Below are 26,861 nucleotides of genomic sequence, written 5' to 3'. Positions count from 1 at the left end.
ACCCAGCGCTGCCCCCACCTGCCCGCCTCAGAGTGGAGCCTGCACACGCTAGCCGGCGGCGGGCGCGGACGGGTGAGTACTGTACCCGCCGCGCTCCGTCGCGGCTGCGTGTGACAGTACCCCCCCTTTTCAGGGTGGCCCCAGGACGCCTATGGGCCTTGTGAGGATTTCGCTGCAGAAATTGCTTAATCAGCTTTGGAGCATGCAAATCAACGGAGTCCACCCAAGAGTTCTCTTCAGGACCAAAACCGACCCACTCCACCAGATACTGAGTACGAGCATTGCGGTGACGAGAGTCTATGATACGTCTTACCTCGAATTCGATCCCACTCTCGGAGTTAATCTTGGGTGGTTTGGGAACCTTCTTCTGATAAGAGTTCAATCTTAAAGGCTTGAGGAGGGACACATGAAAGGAATTCGAGATCCTTAGGGAAGGAGGAAGTTGAAGTCTATAAGCGACTGGATTAATGACTTGGGTGATGGCATATGGCCCAATGTACCGGGGAGCCAGTTTCATAGAAGGCAGACGGAGGCGTATATGACGGGTAGATAGCCATACCCGATCCCCGAGTTTTAATCTGGGCGCTGCTCTTCTTTTCCTGTCCGCCATTCTCTTGTATCGAGCAGAAGATTTAAGGAGAGCGGTGTGGACATCCGACCAAATCTTCGCAAAGCGTTGGAGGGAAGTGGTCGCTGCAGGAACTTCAGAAGAGGGTAATTCTGAGAAGTCTGGAGATCGTGGGTGTTTACCAAATACGGTAAAGAAGGGCGTGGTTCCGGAGGAAGAGTGATAGGAGTTGTTATGCATAAATTCTGCCCACGGGAGGAGATCTACCCAGTCATCTTGAGAGGACGAGATGAACAATCGAATAAAGGCCTCCAAGTCCTGATTCACCCGTTCCGTCTGGCCGTTGGTCTGGGGATGAAAGGCAGTAGAAAACTTGAGGTTAACCTTTACCGTGGCACAGAGAGCTCTCCAGAATTTCGCCACGAACTGTACTCCGCGATCAGACACAATTTCTTTGGGCAGACCATGTAATTTAAAAATGGTGGAAATGAATAGCTGAGCCAGTACTGGAGCAGAGGGAAGACCTTTTAGTGGGACGAAATGGACCATTTTTGAGAATCGGTCAACCACTACCCAGATTGCTGTATGACCTTTGGAAGGAGGCAACTCGCAAATGAAGTCCATAGATAGATGAGTCCATGGTTCTGTGGGAATGGCCAGAGGACGGAGAGGACCAACAGGAGTTGTTCTGGGCACCTTATGCTGAGCACATTTTACACAAGACGCGATGAAGTTGGTGACGTCGTGACGAATGGTTGGCCACCAATAAGAACGTGACAGGAACATCAAGGTCTTCTGTATTCCTGCGTGACCTGCGAAACGGGAGGAATGTGCCCATGATAATATTTTTTTTCGCAGTTCGAGAGGAACAAACGTCTTGCCTGGAGGAGGAATTGGCTGTACGGACACTTGAGCAAAAACCACTGGATCAAGGATTGGACGAGGAAGAATCTCTATATCAGAAGTCGTTTCAAAGGAACGGGATAGGGCGTCAGCTTTAATATTAGTGGTGCCAGGTCGAAATTTAATTTGAAAATTAAAACGTTCGAAAAACATAGCCCATCGGGCTTGACGAGCAGTGAGGCATTGAACTTGTTTGAGAAAGGACAAATTCTTGTGATCTGAATACACGGTGATCTTATGCCGCGCACCCTCCAGAAGGTATCGCCACTCCTCTAACGCCGTTTTGACAGCAAGTAACTCTTGTTCCCCAATGGGGTAATTCTTCTCTGCCGGAAGGAATTTTTTGGAGAGGAAAGCACAAGGATGTAATTCTTGATCCTCTCCTTTTTGTGACAAGATGGCCCCAATACCTTCCGAGGATGCGTCCACCTCGAGGATGAAGGGCTTGTCGAGATCTGGTTGGAGGAGAATGGGTGCCGTCATAAACGCCCTCTTTAACTGTTGGAAGGCTGAGAATGCTTCTGGCGGCCATTGACTTGGATCAACTCCTTTGTGGGTAAGAGCTGTGAGGGGAGCAGCGATGGTAGAGAAGTTCCGGATGAATCGCCGGTAATAATTTGAGAATCCTAAAAATCTCTGAATTCCCTTGAGTGTCGTGGGAGGTGCCCAGTCTTGGATCGCTCTCACCTTCTCTGGATCCATCTCGATACCAGTAGCAGAGAGAATGTGGCCTAAGAATGGAATGGAGGTGACTTCAAAAACGCATTTTTCCAACTTACAGAATAGTTGATTTTGACGAAGACGTCGTAGCACCTCGGACACGGTCTGTCTGTGATGTTGAAGATTGGAGGAGAAGATGAGTATATCGTCTAGATAGACTACAATGGAATGGTACAGCAAGTCCCGGAAGATATCATTCACGAACTGTTGGAAGACGGCAGGGGCGTTGCAAAGGCCGAAGGGCATCACCAGATATTCATAGTGACCGTCTCTTGTATTAAAAGCCGTCTTCCACTCGTCACCGGAACGGATTCGTATCAAGTTGTAGGCCCCTCGTAGGTCCAATTTGGTGAAGACAGTCGCTCCTCTGATCTTATCAAACAGTTCTGTGATAAGGGGTAAGGGATAGCGATTCTTTATAGTGATGTCGTTCAGGCCTCTATAGTCGATACAAGGCCGAAGACCGCCATCTTTCTTTTTCACAAAGAAAAACCCAGCCCCGGCCGGAGAGGTAGAAGGTCGGATGAACCCCTTGTTTAAGTTCTCTTGGATGTACAAGGACATGGCCTCAGTCTCGGGTAGCGACAGAGGATAGATGCGGCCACGAGGAGGAAATTTCCCAGCCATCAATTCTATTGGGCAGTCCCAAGGCCGGTGGGGAGGTAAAGTGTCAGCACCTCCTTTACTGAAGACATCTGTAAATGGACGATACGGTACGGGTATAGACAAGGGTGGAGCTAAAGAAGATGAAGAGCAGTTATCCTCACATTGTGGATGGGTCTGGTAGACCGGAAGGATCTGAGGAATGCAAGTAGACTGGCAGACTGTTCCCCAGGCCTTGATCTCCATAGTGGTCCAATCAATTTGTGGATTATGTTTGGAGAGCCAGGGAAGACCCAGGACCATTTGATGAGAAGATTGTGGAAGAATGAAGAATTGAATGGTCTCTTGATGTAAGGCTCCGATGAGCAACTTCAGCGGAATGGTTTGATGAGTGATTTGTCCACTCTGAATTCGACTCCCATCCACAGCCGTGAGGACCAGCGAATGATCCAGAGGTTGCACAGGCAGGGCATGCTGGTTGACAAAAGAAGAAGAAAGGAAGTTCCCCGCTGCTCCAGAATCCAATAAGGCCTGAAGTCTTCTCTCGCCTTGGGGACACACAAGAGTCACTGGAATAATAGAGTCAGTAGAAGAGGGAGATGAAAACAATACTCCTAATCGGACCTCCCTCGGGGGGATTAGGAGCGGTCGTTTCCCGGCCGCAGTGGGCAGGCAGCCAATAGGTGAGCAGATGAGCCACAGTACATACACAAATTCTCTCGCCGTCTTCGGAACTTCTCCTCGAGGGACAGGCGGGAACGATTGATTTGCATGGGTTCATCAGCTGGTGCAGCAGGCGAAGGAATTGCCTTGGGGCCCGGAGCAACATTGGGAGAGAAACGAGGACGAAGGCGATCAGAACGATTCCTCTCAAGTTGGCGTTCTTGGAGTCGCAGGTCGACTTTGGTACATAGGGAGATGAGTTCTGCCAGGGTGGAAGGAGGATCGCGAGTTGCTAACTCGTCTTTGATGCGCCCAGCCAGACCGTTCCAGAAGGCAGATACGAGAGCCTCTTCGTTCCATCGAAGTTCGGACGCCAGGGTTTGGAACTGTACGACATATTGTCCCACTGGGCGACTGCCTTGACGAATCCTCAGGATCTCCGTGGCTGCAGAGGACACTCTGCCGGGCTCGTCGAATATACGACGGAAGGAGGCCACAAACTCTTCATAATTATTGAGAAGAGGGTCCGCACGCTCCCAGAGGGGGGACACCCACTCCAGGGCTGGACCAGCCAGTAGGGATACGATGTAGGCCACCCGGGTTTTGGGCGAAGGGAAATTGGAAGGCTGGAGGGTAAAATGGACGTCACATTGATTTAGGAATCCTCGACATCCTCTCGGAGACCCGTCATATTTACTGGGTGTCGACAGCTGTAGATGGTGAGGAACAGATGGACTCGCAGGAGCAGGAGGAGCAGAGACTCCAGCAGTGGGTGCGGCCGAAGCTGAGGGAGCCGCCTGAGGTGGTGACAAGGACTGGAGGAAGTGAGCCACTTGACGCTGGGTGGTTTCTACTTGTTCCAGGCGAGCCATGATGCCTTGAAGAACATCCGTCATGGAAGCCTGTGCTTCACCCGATTCCATCGGGTCAGTGCAAACTGTCACGGCAGAAGGGCTGGATGGAGTCGTGTGGTGCACAGAAGCTGGAGACGGACCAGGGCGAGTAGGATTGAAACGTGCAGGTTTAATAACTGGTTTCATAAATAATAAGTTCACTTAAATACTTCTTTAAGTGGCAAAAGAATAAATCAATAAGTCCAGCACAATATACTGCCAGTGGTAATTCTGGAACCAGTCTTTAGGTGAGCCAGAGTACATAGAAGAAGATGCAGGAAGAGGTTGATTTGATGATGGAAGAAATGGATCCGGAAGACTGGAAGAGGATGGAATGGATGGATGATGAAGAAAGGGAATCCTGGAACAAGCAGGAGCCAGCACTAGATAGCGCTTGCAGCATTGGTGTCAGGAGAAAACCTTCCTTGGATAAGGTGCAGGGAGCAAGGCACCAGAGTCAGGAGAGAGAACCAGGATCCAGGAGTCAGCTCGGAGATGTGAACGACTCAGAAGACTCATTGCACTGACACGGATCAGCCTGGGCAGCTCCACTATATCCCCAGGGAGTGGCTGCCATTGGCTGTCCGTGCAGGATGAGGAGGAACTCTCTACTCTGGCCCAATCCGCTACCTGCCCTTACTCAAGATGGCGCCGCCGGCCTCCCGGCGCCGCAATCGTCAAGGACGCTGTTACCTGATGCTCCGTCGCTGCCGCCTCTACCCAGCGCTGCCCCCACCTGCCCGCCTCAGAGTGGAGCCTGCACACGCTAGCCGGCGGCGGGCGCGGACGGGTGAGTACTGTACCCGCCGCGCTCCGTCGCGGCTGCGTGTGACAAATTAATCCTGTGGCGTACAAGTTAAAATTGCCTAAGTCTTTACGAATTCCCAACTCTTTTCATATCTCTCTCCTGCGTCCCCTGATTCTTAATCGTTTCCAGACAGCTCCTCCTGTGCTACCTGAGGTTCAAACTGACCGTGGAGTGGAGTTTGAAGTGAACAAGATCCTGGATTCACGACATAGATATGGATGTCTTCAGTATCTCATTGACTGGAAGGGTTATGGTCCTGAGGAGAGAAGTTGGGCTAATGCAGACGACGTCCATGCCCATTGTCTGATGGATAAAACTCATCAAGAAAATCCTTCCAATCCAAAAGGGTGTTCGCTGCCGACCCTAAAAGAGGGGTACTGTCACAAACCGCGGTGCGCAGCCCCGTTTGTGACCGCATCCCCTACCTTCACGCTGGTCCGCCCTGCAGGTCCAATGCTTGTGCCGCCTCAGGTGGTGGATCGTGGTGTGATGTCCCTTGTGCCCCCGTGGGCAGTTGGAGATGCCCCTTGCCAGTTTCATGCTGGGCCCATGCAGTATGGGCACCGCCATGACACCTGTGGTCAGCTGACTGTGTAGGCCAATCACACTGCCCGCTGGCCTGAACTGTGACCTGTACACCTGTAGTGGAATCAAGGTGTACACTGACACTTCCTGGTTCTGATTGATGCTGTGGCTTGCAGCCAATCATGAACAGGCAAGGGGGATATAGTTCAGGCCTTGGGCCTAACTTCCTTGCCTTGAACAATTGCTCTTATCTGTTCCCTGAGTGTACTCTTGTGTCAGAGAAGTTCCCAAGGCTCCTGGCTATCCAGTCTTACCAGCGATACCATCTCCACGTGCCCTGCTGCTGCTACTTACCTGGTTCCGTACATCTTCCAGAGACTCCTGCTAATTCCACTTCTGCGGTTGAGTGAGCAAGTTATCCCCAGCAGAGGACACCGCTGGCACTGGCTAGCAATCCCTCGCTAGCTTCCAGGCTAGACTCCCGTGGCTCCCAGGCCACATTGCTTTTACCATCAGTGACTTTCTCCATCTCAGTCCTGATCTGTTGACAGGCACTGTCAACATCCAGGTCGACTCTCAGCTACTGCCATCTCCTAGTGACCAATACCACCTGTGTCCACTCCGACGACCATCAGTTGCTGTGTCACAGTATTTGTCGCATCCCGTCCATACTGCCGACATCCCTGGTCGACTCTGCACTGACGTTCTCCCAGAGACTTTACCAAACTTCCCCCTGGATACCGACATCTACACCTCCGGCTCCCAGGCCGCCCGCAGCTCTGAGGCTGCCCACTGTCATGTAGGTCAGGCTGAGCGTCCATTCTCCCTGGCAGTGTCCACTTCTCCTGACAGCAGCATCCTCCTCGCACTAGCAGCATTGACTTTGGGATGTCCATCAATGATTAGAAATACCATCGATGGAAAGCTTAAATGAATAGTTTGTTTTTTCTTTTTTTCCCCAAGGGGCTAGGACACGGACCATAGCTCTGCCCACGACACCTGCGAAGCCCCACCCCCGTATTGTCATTGGCCCACAGGCCAATCAGTCAAATAAAATGGATGACCTTCAATGTGCAAAAACACAGATGGTCATCCATTGCATAGTAATTTTGCTATTGATGATGGCCAATTGTACTTTTGACATCGATGATAACCATCGATGGCAAAGGCAACGATGGAAATCCTTACATTGACTCTGCCCTGGCACCCTGTACGCCTATAAGATGTTCTCCTCTGCCACCGCATCACCGCTGATCTGGCATCAGTGATCTCTCCACGGAAATGCTAGAAAGGGTTTGCACGCCGGACCGCACAACGCCCATCCCAGAGGACGCACCCATAATTGAAAAATTAGTCCCTGCTCTTCAAAAATGGGTAAAATACGCGCTATTGTGCTTATTTGCAAACACTGCTTATATTTTGCAGGACGTGTTTGAAAAATGACAGGAGCACACAAACGTGTTATGGCATCCTTTTCAGTGTCCTATTAAAGATCTTAACAAGACAAGTAAATATACAGTTTTAAGTTATGAATCATTCTTACTCACTAGAAGTTGTACAGAACAGAATTCTGAGTCACTGCTTGCTCACTTATACATTACGCATAACACCAGCATGCACAGCACAGAGACTGCATTCCAACAGTTATGAAGTGTGACTTGCTGGCATCACATAAGAGTAATTATCTGTTCCTTTGCTACTACAGGATATACAGAAATTATTTACATATGTACTCATAAGAGATCCATAGCTAGATAGGATATACATACATACACGTGTGTATATATATATATATATATATATATATATATATATATATATAGACACTGTATATACACATACATAAAATATGTAACGGAGGTGTCTCATCACATTGGATGGCTTGGCAACATATATAAGCCAACATGCCAGGTCACAATTCAAATCTTATGTTTTAAAAGCACAGAGTTAAACAATGGAATCAAGTGTAAAATGGCAGACAGCCATGAAAATAGCAAACTACTTACATTTTATATGTAGGACACATTTTCTTTATACATTTTTCATATACTTTTCCCAGATATCAGAGACTTATTTTATGTTTTACGTTTATTTTATTTGTAGTTTATATGTATTTTACAATGTGTGTGTTATAGCCAAACATGCTGACATTTCAACCCTGTTTCTTGATCATTTAACAAGACTACATTTGTATAGCAATATCCTATTGTAAATTAATTCTGAATACATCTTGTTGTTCTGCAATAAGAAACATATACAGTATAAGGCTACTTAAATCGTGTTGTTTTCAGCAGTACTCTAATATTAATGTACTGATTTTTGTAGGTAGGTCCCAATGTTGTAAACCAGGTTTAAGCTGGGAGGTGCCGGATGAGTGACCGATTGTCATTTCTCCGGCAACGAAATCCCAACTGTCAGGAGCCGGACAGTCAGAATCCTGACTGATACAGGCTATTTTAGTCAGGGACTTATACCATACCCCAAGCTGGGACAAGTTGAATATATGGAAAAGGAGAAATTGTCCTGTGAATGGCATAGCAATTGGGGTCATTTTTAGTCCTCCTGTAAACCATATATGTTTTAACTGTCCTTGCCCTATTGTTTCTCTCCTCACGTTTACTCCAACTATTACTAACACAATAGTTCAAATCCAGATCTTTGTTACAAGCAGACAATTGTCATCTACTGGTTCCTGCATATATTGCACACTTGCTAAAGTTCACAGTTGGACAAATACACTAGGGGCCTTATTCTAGTTCACTCTTTCTGACAAAATCCTTCTTAGATGGACAAAACCATGTGCACTGCAGGTGGGGCAGATGTAACTTGTACAGAGAGTGTTAAGGTGAGTACACATGGGTGCAATTTCATGTAAAATCGCTGGGAATATGGTCGCCAGCTGCGCGCTCCCGTGTGCACTGCCCAATGGTCGCTTTCCCCGGCGATCGCTGTGCTGAGAGGTCAGCACCGGGGAGATCAGCGTTGATCTCCCCAGCCCCGTGCCGCTGCTCCCTCCCTCCTCCCATCAAAGTGACAGCAGCAGCGTCTGCTGCTGCTGCGCTCCCCCTCCGCCCCGTAGCAGTGTCTCCTTTTCATCGCTGATGAAAAGGAGACACTGAGCAATATGATTGCTGGGGATATATTGCTAGCAATATATCCCCAGCAATCATATTACCCCGTGTGTACACAGCATTAGATTTGGGTGGGGTTTTACTTCAAAGTGAGATCTATATTGCAGTGTAAAAATAAAGCAGCCAGTATTTACCCTGCACAGAAACAAAATAACTCACCCAAATCTAATTCTCTCCACACAAGTTACATCTGCCCCCCTGCAGTGCACATGGTTTTGTCCATCTAAGAAGGATTTTGTCAGAAAGAGTGAACTAGAATAAGGCCTTAGAATTCAGAGATATTTGAAGAAAACTGAGAACTTTAGAAGGGGTCTGCCGGGGGTAGTACTCACTGGCGTCTTACCCTTACAACCTCCAATAATGACAAATAGACAAAACTATTTATAGTATACCAGTTGGTGCTCCTTCCTTGATAAAGATAAATGTAAATGTAAGACAGGATAGAAATATACATCCCTTTAGGTGGAAAAGATCAACTGCAAGTTTTCCTCAAGAAGTTATGCTGTGTACACACGGGGGAGATATATTGCTCAGCCATATATGGCTAAGCAATTTATGGCTGAGCAATATATTGCTCAGTTTCTACTTTACATCAGCGACCAGAGATGGTCGCTGATGAAAAAGAAACTGCCGGGGGGAGCCCGGCAGTGGTAATCAGCTGGTCGCAGGAGCATGTTCCTGCGACCAGCGATCACCACAGGGGCAAAAACGGTAGCGCGCACCCGGCGATATATCGCCGGTGCACACTCCCATTGCGGGCAATATGGTCGCTCAGCGACCATATTTCCGGCGATTTTGCACAAAATCGCCCCTGTGTGTACGCACCTTTAGTGTTTCCTCTCTTTTTAGGGCCAGATGTATCAAGCTCCAAAAAGTGATGAAATGGAGAGTGATAAACAGCCAGGCAATCAGTTCCTATCTGTCATTTTTCAAACCTAGCCTGTAACATAACTGGCAGTATCACTTTTTGAAGCTTGATACAACTGGCCCTTAATCTTGGTATGAGACGACGTCCATCAGAGTATACAAAGAGAAAAAAATAACCAATGTGTAGTAAAGTATGAACAGAGACAACCTAATATATATATATATATTTGTGGTTATCTTTATGGGCACATTTCAAATGGGTTATATTTTCCGTACCCCACTTAAATGACAAAAAGTTCATATGCACATATCTGGGCTTCTTGTATGCCTGAATAAGAGCCTGCCAGTACTCATAAATCAGATTGATGCTTCATACATATTATGGTATCTTTTCAATTCAAAAGATCTTGCATAAGGCATAAACACACATATAAAATAGATAAAAGAGATAAGCAACATATTTTATGCATACAGGGCAGTCCCACTGCAATCTCAAGAAACAAGAGCCACAGGGGGTTATTCTAGTTCACTCGGAAAGGCACAATCACTCTCTTATGGACAAAACCATGTGCACTGCAGGTGGGGCTGATGTAACATGTGCAGAGAGAGTTATGGCCCCCATACATTAGGCCGACTTGTCCTAGGGACAAGTCGGACCTAATTCTCCTGCGAGATGCCCGGCAGCTCCCTGGGAAGCTCACATACAATGTGGCACTTGATGTGCCATTTTTTACATGTGATAAATCGCATAAGATTTATCACATATAAAATAAACCAGGGAGCTGCCGGGCGGTGAGGAGCAGGGAAGGGGGGGCACCGGCGGTGCCCGTTGAGCGACGACGGCAGTGGGGGCTGGCAGCAGCATCTCTGGGTGCCGCGAGGGATGCCGGTGACAGTGGGGCGGGCGGCGGTGATAATCACCGTGCTCTCACTGTGCAGCTTGCTGGCAGCAGCGTCTCTTCTTGCAGCGGGGGATGCCAGTGACAGTGGGGCGGGCAGCGGTGATAATCCTCATGCTGTCACTCAGGGGGCAGCTATTACATCTTTAAAATAGCATGTCAAATGACTATCCGCCTTCTGATTGGCTGAGATAGCGCACTCTCAGCCAATCAGCGGCCAGCTAATCAGCGGCCGCTGATTGGCTGAGAGTGCGCTATCTCAGCCAATCAGAAGGCGGATAGTCATTTGACATGTTATTTTAACGATGTAATAGCCGCCGCTGCCTGCCCCCTGAGTGACAGCATGAGGATTATCACCGCGGCCCGCCCCACTGTCACTGGCATCCCCTGCTGCGCCCAGAGACGCTGCTGCAAGCAAGCTGCACAGTGAGAGCACGGTGATTATCACCGCTGCCCGCCCCACTGTCACCGGCATCCCCCGCTGGGCACTCATTCCCCCCCCCCCCCAGCCCACTGCAGGAGGCCGGACGTGATCGTACCTGCTGAACGTCCGACCTCCTGATCCGGTCCGATGCCCACGGGACCGCGCATCGGATCGGATCACATGTCAAACACATGCGATTTTGGGACGATTTCACGCGATTTATCTGCCCAAGTGCCGAAATCCCATGGGTGGGGTTTGTACTTCAAACTGATATCTATATTGCAGTGTAAAAATAAAGCTGCCAGTATGTACCCTGCACATAAACAATAAACAACCAAATGTAACTCTCTCTGCACATGTTACATCAGCCCCACCTACAGCGCACATGGTTTTGTCCATAAGAGAGTGATTGTGCCTTTGCAAGTGAACTAGAATAACCCCCACAATCTGTATAGTCTAATGTCAAAATAAACTGCCAATGGGCTTTCCTTTCTCACATTTGCTTAGTGTGTCCGAGTGCACCTTCCTTATGCCAAGATGTGTCGAGACTCTTGGGAGTAAATTTACTAAGATGGGAGTTATATTGAAGATGGGATGTTGCCATCGAATTAGATTCTACTTATTATTTAGAACCTTCTAGAAGATAGACAATATAATCTGATTTGTTGCTATGGGCAACAACCCATCTTCAATAGAACTCCCATCTTAGTAAATTTCTTTGAGAAATGTATTTCTCAAAGCTAAGAGATGGTGCACAAATAGCTCCCTGAAGGAATGTCTTGCACAAGTACAAAGTACAGCAAAAAGAAGCCACATCATGCTATTTTCTCCTCTTAAGGTTCTTTTTTTGCAAAACAAAATATATAAAAACAGCAGCAACAGTATGCTGCAAATACCAACAATTTTATACTGCTTTTTGCCATTTTTACAATTTTAAATAATCCCCTGAAATGTAAATTTACCTCAGGCTAATGTATAAAATCTGTTTGATACAGTTATAGCAGGAACCATTGTTATAAACAATACAGTACACACATGCAACCGATAACTGAGTGCGCTTACATTTAGGGTAATACTCAATTGCCCAAACTGTCGCACTGTAGCAATTTATTCAGCTTTAATCAGCTTGGTTTACCCAGCAACTGAATGCAAATGTTGGACTAAGCTGCAAGGTAAAGTCTGCAAGTAAACCACAAAAAGAAGGGGCTTGAGTGGGGGAGGGAGCCCATTGATTGCAATATACGGTCATTAGCTCTGCAGCCAACAGGTCGACACACAATAGGATGACACATTAAAAATGGTTGACGTGCATTAGGTCAACATTGTCAAAAGCTCGACACAAGCAAAAGATCGGCATGTAAATGGTTGACATTGACATTGAAAAATCTCAACATGAGTTTTTCATGAGTTTTTTGTTAAAAACCGACCTGTTCTTAATTTATCATGCCAGTGTGCATGTTCTTTTCCTTTGTCAATGCTTTTTACTGTTGATCTTTTGTTTGTGCCGACCTTTTGACCATGTCGACCTAATGTATGTTGACATTTTTGCTGTGTCACTGATTTCACAGTTTATGGAATCAATGTGTTTCCACGAAGGGTTAAAATACTTACCAGGAAACATCGAGATTCTGAAAGTCAGCATGTTGCTGTTGCATTCCGACTGCTGGGATTTCGGTACTATACCTTTGAAAGTGATAGGATCAGTGGCAACTTTTACCTATGGGCTGCACACCCCCCCCCCCCCCAGGTAAAATCCGCGACTGTAGTGAAGCCAGATGCAGTCTGTGAGACTGCACTGGCTTCACTGTGACTGGCAGTGACTTCCTATGGGAAGTCCGACCTGCCAGTCCCCAAGGCAGTCCCATTGGGAGGTGTTCCCTCCCTCTGAGATGCCTCTATGGGCTGCTGCTTGGCAGCCCATAAAATACGGAGTCTGCGCATGCACAGTACCTACGTTGGTACTGCTCATGCCCTGGTCCCTGTCTCTTGTATTTTACAGGTGCCAGGACAGTGATTTCACTTCTATGGGCTGCTTCCGAAGCCTGGAGTGTGGCGAGCGCACGCGGATTACTTCACATGTGTTCCACGTCCCTTCGCGGGGCATGCTGCGCTCGCCACGCTTCAGGCTCGGTGGCTCGCCACACATTATAAAGTCAACTCTACGCCGACGTGGATAGTTGGGGTATGAACAGGTCGGGAGGATGCTTAATGTGTCCCCTTGCGGCGCTCGCCAAGCTTCGGGCTGGCAAGGATAGTGGGGGTTCGAAAATGCCTACTTTATTGTGCATAGGACGCACTTGCGCCCGCATACCCCCTTTATGCCTCAGGCGCACGTTCTAACAATTACTGCGACGCCATGGACAGAGCCGGGCTGCCGTGGAGTGACTAGGCTAACTACGCTAGGCAGCCATTGGACTACGCTGACAGCGTAGCTAGCCTACGCCTGCGTACGTATACTAATTGGGCACCTGGCTAATACACAAGTACCTTTTTATGCTACTAAATACTAACCACATCTGTGTACAAATACATCAGCAAACACAAAACACATTAATACACATGTAGAGGCTGATTCTGATATACTGTAGGTGACATCGCTGGCATCATACTGCAACTAGTAAAGGGGCTAAGGGGGCACATGCCCTCGGCGCCTGATTTGTATGGAGATCCGTACCCCTGCTCTGTCTCCGGGCAGTCCCTTAGTTACTGCTGCTAACAGCTACCTGAGGTGCCAGCAAAATAATCCATGGTTTCCCCAGGTCACTGAATGGTATTAGTAACCAGTCTAGAACACTACATGATAATAGAATTCAGAGATATTGGTTACATATATTTTGTGCAAAATTATGTGTATGCCCCCAAGCCAACATCAAGGCTTCTCTGTATATACTGGAGCTGTATCCCACCCTTGCCGCACCTCCAGGTCCTGCCTTTATCCCAGGCACAGAGCGAAGGCCATCACTTCTGCTTGGGTCTGCCTCCCAGCTGCTATGGTGTTCTACACATAGCCGATTCAAGGCACTCACAGCGCCTATCAGCATCTGTGCAGCGTTGCCTCAGTACTTCCCGAACGCTCAGTAAGCCTGCATTATCATCAACTGTTAAGATGAAACGTTTCTACGGCAGAGCGTGCTGCAGCTCCAGTCTAATAGCTGCCCCCCCATGGAGGGAGGCACTAAGTTTTAATATCATTATGGAAAATGTAGCACTGTGTAGTGGTTAAGAACAGTGTGTATGGGCAGCTTACCGAGTCACTGATGCCACCCCGGTGAATACATGACACCCCGCCAACCCGTTTCCCCCTCGCAACCTCGCGAGGGGATGTGCTACAAAGATACATCCCCTCGCATGTGCCCGCAGCAGGAGAAATCATTTGATGGTCGCGGACCATCGATTGATTACTCCCGCCTTCGCAAATATAAATCAGTTTCAATTGACTTATATTTGTGGCCTGCCAGGACGAAGACAGAGTGGGCAACTGAGGTCATGTGACGTCAGCCGCCCACCCCCGGCAGACATCGGCCTGCCAACATACCCATGGGAACGCCCAGCATTTTCATGGGGAAGCCCATGTAACACTGGGCATTCCCATGTCCCAGCACCGCTACCACCCCTGTCTGTCCCGTTATGTGTGCTAACATCACTATTCATTTATTTTTAAGAAGTTTTCTAGGCACAACTTATTTTGAATGATGTGTGCAAGGGTTTTTTTGTTGTTGCATGTTTTCCATTGTTATTTTATTTATTTATTTACAGGTTCTTATATAGCGCAGCAGATTCCGTTGCGCTTTACAATAGTAGACAGTGATAATACAAACTGGGTAACAACATACAGACTTGGAGGTAGGAGGGCCCTGCTGCAAGCTTACAATCTATAGGGATATAGGGAGGTAACACAAGGACAGGCACCAGTAATACCATAGCAGTCCCACCAAGTTACAAGTCCAGAAGGGTAGCTATATAATACATAAGTGCCTCAGAGGGTTATGCATGTAGAACTTAAACATTATAGGCTTGCCTGAAGAGGTGAGTTTTCAGGGAACGCTTGAATGTTTGGAGGCTATTGGAGAGTCTTATTGTGCGTGGAAGGGCATTCCATAGGATAGGAGCAGCCCGATGAAAGTCCTGTAATAGTGATATATTGTTATAACTCATTTTGCACATGTGTTTATGGAATCACTGTGTTTCCACGTAGGGTTAAAATACTTACAATACTTTCAACTTGAAACATACCACTAAAACCAATACAACTTAAAATGTTTTTTTTTTTTTTTATGTAACATGTTACACTAATACGGGTAGACTTTTATCCAGCTTTGACCTTTATTTATAAGAAGGAAAAGGTAGCTGTATATAGCATGTAGGAAATGCATTTAGTAACATTTCTGACTGCCAATTCAAAGTCTATAGCTTCAGTTAGTCCAGATGATGCCATAATAAGTGCTTTCATTTTTATTTGGTAAAGGGCAGACTAGGACCATTACCACAAATACACCTTTTATAGTCAAGAAAGTGTAAGCCTAGGTAAATAAGGGTGGTGCTACTATTTATGTTCCCATCCCTATACACTGTGCTCCTATCTTACTCCACTGTAAGTGGTTTTGTGTCAGAACATCATCACTGCCAGTTCCCAAGGTATAAAATGGAAAGATAAATATGTGTAATATACATTTGAGTAGCTTCTCTAGGAATTATTCAATTTTTCGCAATAGATTTTATTTTTAAGTACCCACAAGCTTTTTGGTAACTGCATGGTATAATGGTCACTCATAGGTCAATCTCCATATTTAGGGTAGTCATTCACTTTCACCTTTCGCAAAAGAAGCAGATGAATTTACAACGGAATTCTTGTATATATGAGTATAATATTTTTAGTGCTAGCAAACTTTGAAGACATAGGGAAAAACAGAGCTATTGAGGTGGTTATTTAGACCTGATCGCTGCTCTGCTAAATTGCAGGGCCCTGAGATGAAATAGCCACTGCCCCCGCCAGAGTGAAGTCCCACCTGCCCCGTGCAAGCCTGTGAATTGCTTAGCACAGCTTGCAAAAATTAGCTGAACCAGTAAATAGATGCAAATCCATTTGCAATCACTCAAATGATTTTTCTAGTGTGTGCAGCCCAGGACTTGCTAGAAGCAGTTATCAACAGAATTGAGTTCCATGCCTGAAAGGGACTGATCCGTTCCTTCCATCTGATGGATCGACTCCTACCTACCCTTCCCTCCTACATTTACCTTTGCCCTCAGTCTCTGCTGACTTCTTCCATTAGCTCCTACTGTTTCCTGCCCTCTTGTTGTAAATGGTTTCTGAGCCAGTCAATTAAAGAAAATGGATAACCATCGATAGCTTAAACTATCAATGGTTTTACATCACATACTTTATTACCATCGATGGATGTTTGCAGAATCACCATCGATGGTAACTGCACCCATGGCCATCCCCAATAACAAGTATAAAACACTGACACATTGCTAGTGGCTCATCTGTTGTTGTTGGAACAGCACATGTATTGAACATACACTGCACTAGTCAAAATAGTAGTGTATGAAACCATATGGGGCAGAGTGTTCCGTACCCACAACTTCAATAAGGAAGAACCATTAGTCTATAGCAGTGGTTCCCTACCTTGGGTACATCACAGACCAGTTGGGGGTACTTGAAAACATTATTGGTAATGGCTGGAAAAAGAGGAAGAAGTCTCCCAATGGCAGAAGAAGCGTCATCTTGCTGTGGAGATGAATTATGTTGTGTCACTTCCATCTGCATCATCATCAGTGTCTCTTCGTACTTTTGTCAGACCAGCAATACACTGGGAGCTCCCATGCTGCCCTCAGGCATCAGTGTTGATCTTTCCCAAGCTGACACAGGTGAAGGAAGCAGTGGCACTAGACGCAGAGGGACCGATTCTGCACACTACTCCTCCGCTAATCCTTAATATAAGAACACACATACCAATCACTTCCACTCCAAAGGTAAGTACTGTGGATATTTCAAATCAAGAGGAGGGGCTACTCATAAATGAAAGCCTAATCAAGGGGTACGGGAGAGAAAAAAGGTTAGGAGCCGCTGCTCTGGAGTATGGAATTTTTCAGGAAAATCAATATACCAATTTGTCATATTAACTTTTAATATTAAATATACACTTTTTTGTCATAATAAAGTGACAGCCATACGCAACTTAAATAAAAGTAATAAAGGACAGGATAAAGTTTTATCTAATAAATGAAAAAGAAGCAGTTACAAGGTAATTTCACAATTGTTTCACATTACAAAAATCAGCTGCATACATAAAGATGTATCCTATTACCTAATAATCTACCTATTATAGATCTAATATACCATAACCACACTTATATGGTGTCCATGTACACATAGTGTTTTTTCATGTCAATATTTTACTTGGGTTTTGTCAATGTCTAACTAATGCATGTCTAAAGGTGTGTACACATGGAGCGATCCTTCTAAACGATTTTGACTACATAGTCAAAATTGCTTAGGTTAGTAAAGATTGCTGTTAAGGTTAGACAAATTGCCCTATAATATCGCCTAGTAAAAAAGAGTTGCCAGGCAAAAATATTTTGACTAGATCGCTGGCTGTCTAGTCAAAATCGCTAGTGTTCACTGCTGAGGGAGATATTCACTAGGCGATCTGCAATGAATACCAATGAATATGTTAATTCTAGTATAGTCAAAATCGCCCATAGACAAAATCGCTTAGTTAAAATCGCTGGTGCATTTAGTCAAATCGCTTAGTCAAAATTGCTGTTGTATCTAGTAAAATTGCTTAGTCAAAATCGCTCCCTAGCAAAAATCGCTCCATGTGGACACCCCTTAACTTTTCTCAGGGCTAGGCAACACGGCCCTCCAGATGTTAATGAACTACACATCCCAGCATGCCTTGCATCCGTTTCAGCATGGCCACATAGCAAAACTAATGCAAAGCATCCTGGGATGTGTAGTTCATCAACATTTGGAGGGCCGGTGTTGCCCAGTCCTGGACTAATGCATGTCTAATTTTTGTCAATGTCTAACTAATGCATGCCTAACTTTTGTCAACGTCTGACTTATGCATGTCTAACTTTTGTCAACGTCTGACTAATGCATGTCTAACTTTTCTCAATGTCTAACTAATGCATGTCTAACTAATGCATGCCTAACTTTTGTCAACGTCTGACTGGATTCAGTATTAAATCCCGGCGGTTGGGATCCCGGCGTTCAGAATCCCGACCGCCGAAATCCCGACAAGGGGGGGACGTGGATCGCCCCCCCTTGCGGGCTCGCTGCGCTCGCCACGCAGTGGGCCCGGTGCCTCGCTACGCTCGGCACACTAATTTATTCTCCCTCCGGTGGTGTCGTGGACACCCCCGGAGGGAGAAAGTGTCGGGATTTCAGGGGCCAAATGTAATAGGGTGAGAGTTTCAAAAAGTGAGAGATTTTGGGAGAGTTTTCCCATGTTTTTTAAAGCAGCAATCAATTACACTGCAAAACCAGGTTGATTTTGCCATGTAATTGATTGCTGCTTTAAAAAACATGGGAAAACTCTCCCAAAATCTCTCACTTTCTGGAACTCTCACCCTATTACATTTGGCCCCAGGTGTCGGGATTCCAGCGTCGGGATTCTGAACGCCGGGATCCCGACCGCCGGGATTTACACTGCATCCCGTCTGACTAATGCATGTCTAATGCTGTGTACACATGGGGGAGATATATTGCTCAGCCATATATTGCTGAGCAATATATGGCTGAGCAATATATTGCTCAGTTTCTCCTGTTCATCAGCGACCAGAGATGGTCGCTGATGAAAAAGAAACTGCCTGGGGGAGCCCGGTAGTGGTAATCAGCTGGTCGCAGGAGCATGTTCCTGCGACCAGCGATCACCACAGGGGCAAAAACGGGAGCGCGCACCCGGCGCACTCAGCGACCATATTTCCCGCGATTTTGGACAAAATCGCCCCGTGTGTACGCACCTTAACTTTTGGTGTTTACCTATTGACTGTCTGACTAGACATTGTGGGGGAATTTACTAAAGGAAATTTGTAAAAAATAGGTGTATTTGTATCCAGAAAAACACTTATTTTTGACATTTACTATCCCGAAAATACGGCAATTCGTATTCGTATTGATGTGCTATCAATACGAATATGAATTGCCGTATTTTCAGGATAGTAAATGTAAAAAATAAGTGTATTTCTGGATACAAATACACCTATTTCTAACAAATTTCCTTTAGTAAATTTCCCCCTGTCTGTCAGCCGTCTGGAACCCGTCTTATTATACCGCAACTCCAGATGGACCAAATAGCCCTTCTTGGCACTTTAGGTCCCGTGTGACATGGCTGCATCAAAATTTGCTCATGGGAACGCTCATGAAAAGCTGAGCATTCCCATGGGCACGACCCCTCACCGCCACCCCCCCCCGCCCACACTGCTATGTGCGAACGGGATGGCGAACAAGCAGGGGAGCGAGTAAACCAGAATAGGGGCCCAAATTCCTTTGTGTTTTATCTGTGACTTACATTACATATGTTATACCAATTCCTGTCACAGCCCAGCATCTCTAGTACACTATGAGCGGCTTTTTGCTGTGTCTGATGCGACTAAAGGCCCCCATACACTATGCGATTTTGGGCCGATTTCATCCGATTTCGGCACTTTGTGCCGATAACCGGGTGAAATCGGCCCAAAATCGCAGGACTGTGACATCTGATCCGATCCGATGCACGGTCCCGTGCGCATCGGATCGGATCAGGGAGGTCGGACGGTCAGTACATACGATCACGTCCGACCTCCCTGTTAGCTGGCAGCGCCGGTGAGTGCTGACCTGGGGGCGGTGTGGTCAGCAGCAGGGCTCATCAGGGGGACGCCGGAGCGGGCAGCGGGTCCTGACGCTGTAACTAGCCGGCAGCGCCTGTGTGTGATGATCTGGCCGGGCGCTGTGATCATTCACATATATCATTCAGCAGCGCTGCGGGACGGACGGGGCCGGGCAGTGGCGGGTATTATATTTTTAAAACACCTGTCAAATGACTAGCCGTTCTCTGATTGGCTGAGAGCTCTCAGCCAATGGTCAGTCATTGGCTGAGAGCTCTCAGCCAATCAGAGAACGGCTAGTCATTTGACAGGTGTTTTAAAAATATAATACCCGCCACTGCCCGGCCCCGTCCGTCCCGCAGCGCTGCTGAATGATATATGTGAATGATCACAGCGCCCGGCCAGATCATCACACACAGGCGCCGCCGGCTAGTTACAGCGTCAGGACCCGCTGCCCGCTCCGGCGTCCCCCTGATGAGCCCTGCTGCTGACCACACCGCCCCCAGGTCAGCACTCAGTACCCCCGCTGACCGCCCCACTGCTGCCCCTGATCACCACCGGCCCCCATGCCCCTCACCGCCCGCCCCCTGCCCCTCACCGCCCGCTGCAGCTCCCCGTACATGTGATAAATTGCAAGCGATTTATCACATGTAAAATTTGGCTCATCAAGTGCCAAATTGTATGTGAGCCTCCCGGGGAGCTGCCGGGCGGCTCACAGGAGTATTGGGTCCGACTTGTCCTAAGGACAAGTCGGCCTAATGTATGGGGGCCTTACGATGCAAAATGTAAAGAAAATATGATACACTACTTATTGTGGCGCGTCCCAGTCACACCGGGAATCTAGTGTCGTATGTGGCATAAAGAGTCTCAGTGTATGAGGACACATTTGTCGGTGATACTGGGGTCCATAAACTTCTACAATCTAAAGTTGAAATAATGGTATTGCTTTACTATTGTTAAAGACAACACTATCTGTAGATGAAAATATGTGTATTTACGAGTAGCCAGTCCCACTGAAAAGCAGCTTTCTACCACAATCCACTGGGCAGATTGTAGTGTGATGTCACAAGATGTGTCATCCTGACAGACATTACACAGACACAACGGGAGCTATTCAGATTCCATAGCTACTGCTACAGGATGTGCAAAGTACTGATTAATGGTACTATGCACATGAGCAAACAGGTTCTGCGATCTAGCAAGTAACCTGGCATCAGACTTTCAGTGTTTGACAGTTTGATGCCATTTTGGTGGCAGTGGCATATCACTGCTATTTACGGTGAGGTAAGGGATATCCATCATTGGACTAAAGCAGTGATGGCTTACCTTGACACTCCAGCTGTTGTTGAACTACACATCCCAGTATGCCCTGCATCAGTTTTAGCACAGCCAAATAGTTAAACTGGTACTTATGTATTATCTGGGCTCCCATGTTAAATGCACCCCATTTTTTGATACCCCTACTATCCAACTACGCATGGAGTTGATTTTATATAGTGTGGCGAGCGCAGCGAGCCACCGTGCCCGAAGCGTGGCGAGCCCCGCGAGGGGACGCGGTCTCATAAGAAAAATGGGAGCCCAGATATCACATAAGTACCGTAAAACTGTAGCAGGGCATGCTGGGATGTGTAGTTCAATAGCTGGAGTGTCAAGGTTAGCCATCACTGGACTAAAGGCTCCCATACACTTATGCGACTTCTTGGCGGGAGAAGTCGTATAAGAATTCCGTTGTACCGCCCGGGAGCTTCATGGTCCTTGCATGCAATCCCCTTTTCCGCTGCCGAAAGGCTGCCCGTGTTTGACGTACCACGCATTAGATCGGATGTCAAACTCATCTTGGCCACTTTTTACCTGATTGTCAGAGGCAGGCGAAAAGTGGCCAAATTGGACAAGTGTATTTCCATCTTTAGATTTCCTAGGGTGAGATGGATCACTACTGCAGCAGGTGTCACTGAAGTGAGAGATGGATTACTATTACCAGGCGAGCAGCAGTGATAGAAAATCCAACTGCACCTGAATTAGGCCCAACCCTATGTAGTGATGTTAGAGACGTTTATTGCGTCTCCAGATGATTATTTTATCGTCTGGAGAGACCTTCAGTAATTGGTCTGTTCCAGCAGAATAAAGTATATAAAGAACAATATTTTCACTGAAAAAAAAAAAGATAAATAGCAAATAGCGACGAAATGTATTGATCAGATATTAGTGTTCTAGATCGCTTAGTTTGCAATGCACACCAATGCGAAATAATAATTTATGAACACGTCTCCGTGTCGGAATAATTATTAATATGCGGAATAAGTCAGATTCAGTATACATGGCAGTGTGCTCACATGGATTTGCAATCCGAGGCAGTCCATTGATTCAATCCTTCCCCTTAACCTCAGGGATTCCCCGGACTGCCCCTTTAAACACGCTTGGAGCCGGGCCACTGTGTGCTTTAACTCTTGTAGCCACGTGAGCGTGTCCCTGCGGCCGGCGCATCCTCCCCTCTCCCCGGCAGCGCTGCTGCTATTATATCTGGCCCCGCTCCAGCCTCGCTGATCGCTGCCTCCTGAGTCGCCCTGTGCTGCTGCCGCTGCCTCCTCCTATTTTTTCCACCCACGGGTAAAGGTGTTTTTTTTACCCATCCCACTTCAATCCGTGGGCTGGGTTTCTATCACATGCCCCACTCACACATACACAAGCCCTCCCTTACCCCCCAAATCACACACACGTGTGGGCATACAGCAATACTTATACGTGCTGCTAACCTCCCGTAACGCGGCCAGACCCATGTACACAGTAATGTGACCGGCGCTCACCTCCGCTGCCCTGTGACCTAAAGTGTCCTCCCCAGAGCGCGTCCACCGCACAGATCCCGCATCAGTCGCCTCTCCGGCGTGTGGACGGATCGCACCGCTGCAGCCCTCCGCAGGCTCGCACCATAGTGCATAGGGGGTAGCTTGGACGCCCGGCGTGAGCAGCTGGTCAGCGGCGCATTAGGGGAGACCCCCCCGTTCTCCTCCTCTCGCTTTGGCAGCAGCAGCAGCAGGACGTCCGGTGCGGCGGCTCCTCGTGTGGATCCCACAAGGTGCAGCAGTAGCAGCGGCGGCGGCGGCAGCAGATCGCTGGGGTTGTGCAGTCACCATGAGCTCAAGGGACAGTGGCCGCCAGCCCAGCGCAGTGGAGCATCCCGCGTCCCCCTCAGAGTCACCGAAGAGGGCACGAGGGAGACCCCGGAAACCGCAAAAAGTCAGTACCGCATATTAGTAGCCTGTTGTAATCCGCACACACACAATAGCCCCGGCACACACGCTGTACGGAGCAGCAGCTCCCCATTCATAGGTCCGTGCATGCAGGGGGGTCTCACACGCGGGGACCTGGTGTACCCTCCCCAACAGCAGCAAGTGCCCTCTCCCGCTATCACTGCGGCGGGCGCAGCGCTCCGCACACAATGGGAATCCCCGTCTCCCACACAAGCACACGCTCATTCCCCTGCAGGGTCCCATTCATTGCGACAAGAATCAAGCACATGACACAGATCCATCAGGCTGATAATGCCATACCAATAAACCTGGCTGTGGTGTCTGCACATGGTGTGTGCGGTACACGGTAGCGTGACTCGTGTCCTGCGTGTATGACATGTGGGAACTCCGGGGTAGCAGCAGCAGCGCTGTGTGTATGTGTGTGCGCGCAGCAGCCCCGGGATGAACTGTGTGTGTGTGTATTGCCTGCGGATGCGAAGCATTATTTGGAACCGCTTTCATTCATGAGATATTTTTAGACCCTACTGCGTGTTTCAGTGTTGCTAATATGTGGTTTTACTGGAGGTTTATATACTGGTGCTACTCTCTGTGGGGTTAATGAGACTTTGGGCTCTATTGTTTCTTTAATCTACAAATTCTAAGCATTAGGGTTTGTTTTGGTTCTTTTTTGTTTACACACTTATAAAAAGTGAGGAACTGAAAGGAATATGAATATATTAAAGCAAAACTTAATATTTACATCTGGATAACAATACTAGACTGTAATAGTCACATGTGGCACTATATCCAGACTTATTAAAGAAAGTTGGATTTTTTTTTTGTTTCTGGTCCACATGTAGAACTATTAGTTTTAAATCTGATTTATTGTGTTTTATTTTTTTTTTTTGGTTTTGGCTTTTTATTTTGTTGGCTGTTACCCTCAAAGTAATGCATAGTATTCTGTAGCTGCAAGTTATTTAACTGGTGTCAGTCAGTCACTGAGTCCATAAATTGTTTATAGTTGTTTTGTCCCTTATTTTGTCCCTTTATTGGAAAGTCAAACTCTGTGTGTTTTGAGATTAGTCTAGACCACACGTGCATGTGTTTGGTAATGCTGCCTAGGATTACATTGAATTAAATGCAGTTTATGCATGTAATTATAAATAAATTAGGTCATGTTCTTTGTTTTTATACTTAAGAATATAAATTGTAATGAGCTGTATGTCATTGGTTAAAGAAAGTTACAGCCCTAAGTGCACAACTTAAATTTTTATTACCTATCTCAGTGTGTAAATGTTTTTCTTTCCTGCAAATCATTGGATTTGTACATTAGTTACATATGTTTCCCTGTAAGGATTTAATAGTACAGTATATCATGGCAGAAAAGGTTTAGCTGCATTTGGTGTGTGGAATATTTTCCCATGTTAAATTCTTTCCACTATATCGAGTTTATTTCTTTATTTAGGAGCCAGCAGCTGGAGAGCCCTCTCCTAAAAGACCCAGAGGAAGACCTAAGGGAAGCAAAAATAAAGGTCCTTCAAAATCAGCACAAAAGGTGAGATTAGCAGCACATGTTTGCTGAGAAACCATACTTACTGTGTGGGCAAAGTATTGTTTTGTGTAACTTCAAACTATGGCTCTTCCGTTTTTAATAACCAGTTTCCCCTTATACAAAGCACATGCTAAGAATTAGATTCTTTAAAACAGAAGAATACAGCCTTTAATCAGTTTGTACTTGTCTCGTTCACATTTTGTAGCAACAGTTATAACATTTGTTACTTCTTTTCCCTAACACAGTATGTGATATAAATTTAATTAACTGATCATTCAAACATGGTCGAATGCTACTAAAATAAGCACTGCTGAAAATGTGTCCCATCTTTAGAAGTAAACATCTCCTTCAGAAGAAATCCCTGTGGTCATTGTCTACTTAGCAACATCATTGGTACATAACGAGCAATTCATGTAGGAAAAACCCATGAACTAGAATTTGAACTATTTAAAGATGCATCATATTAGAAAATCAGTACAAAATGTTGCTTTCTTTCCTTTTTTTGCCTTTGTGCTGCTGGACATTAGTAGACTGAGTAAAGAAGTTATGCAAATTTATCAAGTTTTGATATAAAGGTTTAAAATGTCATATTCACAATCTTAAACTTGGTGCAAAAAAAAAAACATGTTGCAAAGTTTCCTGATTGTAGAATTGTATATGTAGCATTGGATGAAGATTACCAAGCATGGGTTCTCATCACACTTTGTTAGGGTGCCATAGATGGTCGAACTTTTTAGTTCAAACACATGGCTTGTAGTTCAATTCGCACTGGGTTTCTATATGGATTGCGATGCACGCGCTCCCGCGTATCGCAAAGTACAAAATCTGTGCAGGCAGAACTTTTATTTACTAGAATGCATCACATCTAGTTCAAATTGCATGCTGTTTTAGTGTATCGCATGCAGTTTGAACTAGATGCAATCTAGTACAAGCTGTACATACAGTATTGCACAATGTGTGGGCACCTTAAGTCTTGAAAGGTCATCTAAGGATCTTGCAACAATTTATAGTAGATCATGCTATTTAAAACATTCTGTACAACTCTGGATGTGCTCCTATTAAAGAATACTAAAACACCAAAGATTATTTTGAGGTTTCAAAATTCTAAATAAATGTGTTTTAATATATTTTGAATAGCAAGGGAACTACATTTCTACATGTAAAGCTGTCTGTTGGGTGATGCCCCAATGACTGGCTTCCTCTAAAAAGTTAATTTTGACACTTTCCATGATGACACTTGAATTAAAATAAAATGGAGTGTCGTCAATGGGCTCCTCAGAATATACTACTGTGCTCACAATGTGAAAGCATAACATACAAGCCACCCTGCAGACATGGGAAGGTGTCTATGATTAATTGGTTATACTCCAGCAAGCCGTTATGCAAAACGATAAACAATGCTTTGCATGACCTATTCAAATACTCTTTGCTGAAGCTTAAAGTATTAGGGGGGTTATTCAATCTGTGCCTAAATTTCGCGACGCGGGAAATAGTCACTCTTCTGTTCAATGCTGACATTACTGGCAGCACTGAAAGCTGTCGGATCTGTTTTGTCCAATTCACGGCCGTGGATTGTCGAATTCATGGCTGTTTTCCAACAATTCGCAGCCGTTTCTGCCGATTTTTTAGGACTTTCAGACACTCAATTGTCTATTACATTGAATACCAAGAGTTAATTGGTGTCCTAAGCCAGTGAAAACTTCTGGGATTCCGGATGTTCCGACAGTCGGAATCCCGGATTGAATACCTCCCTTGGGGCCAGATGCACTAAGCTTCAAAGTGATAAAATAGAGAGTGATAAACATCCAACCAATAAGATCCTGTCTGACACTTTTCAAACACAGTCTGTGACATGACAGGTAGGAGCTGATTGGCTGGCTGTTTATCACTCTCCATTTTATCACTCTTGAAGCTTAGAGAATCTGGCCCTCAATCTCTTAACTGAAATGATTATAATGTGTTTTAAATAACAATATTTGCTATGTATGCATTTGTTGGGGTTTCCCCTGCCTCCTCTGTACAACTTCTGTTCTGAGTTTTTTTCGCAAGCTGTCAGTGGGAATTTTCATAACAGTTGTGCTTATATAGATTTGCTTTGGGTGGGGGGTGGTGACTTCATGTGATTAGTTACTTGAGAGGCTAGAATTCACCTTTTTTATGATCTGTACTGAGGAAACCTCTCCTGAGTCCAGCTTATTTTAGAGTAATATGATTTAATGATTCAGTGCTATAAGGCACTATTCAGGACATTATCAAGAAAAGAGAAA

General features: G+C 46.2%; 2 protein-coding genes across 3 annotated transcripts in view; one reads left to right on the top strand and one right to left on the bottom strand.

The window, feature by feature from the left end:
- LOC146074425 (uncharacterized) overlaps positions 1-23,044 on the bottom strand; it is a 62,983-nt gene extending 39,939 nt beyond the window's left edge. For both annotated transcript variants that reach the window (XR_014473426.1, XM_083182452.1), the window contains exon 1: positions 22,620-23,044. The gene's annotated coding sequence lies outside the window, so the exon portion shown is untranslated. The remainder of the gene's footprint in view (positions 1-22,619) is intronic.
- The window catches only part of HMGA2 (high mobility group AT-hook 2), a 129,483-nt gene continuing 124,913 nt past the window's right edge, over positions 22,292-26,861 (top strand). The window contains exons 1-2 of the mRNA XM_083182451.1: positions 22,292-23,049; positions 24,508-24,597. Of these exons, the coding sequence (XP_083038577.1) occupies positions 22,945-23,049; positions 24,508-24,597 (195 nt within the window). The 5' untranslated portion in view covers positions 22,292-22,944. The remainder of the gene's footprint in view (positions 23,050-24,507; positions 24,598-26,861) is intronic.

The sequence above is a fragment of the Crinia signifera genome, chromosome 4 (genome assembly GCF_055691185.1).
Source record: "Crinia signifera chromosome 4, ASM5569118v1, whole genome shotgun sequence".
NCBI lineage: Eukaryota > Metazoa > Chordata > Amphibia > Anura > Myobatrachidae > Crinia > Crinia signifera.
The sequence above is the reverse complement of the archived record's forward strand: the minus strand, read 5'-3'. Positions and strand labels throughout refer to the sequence as shown.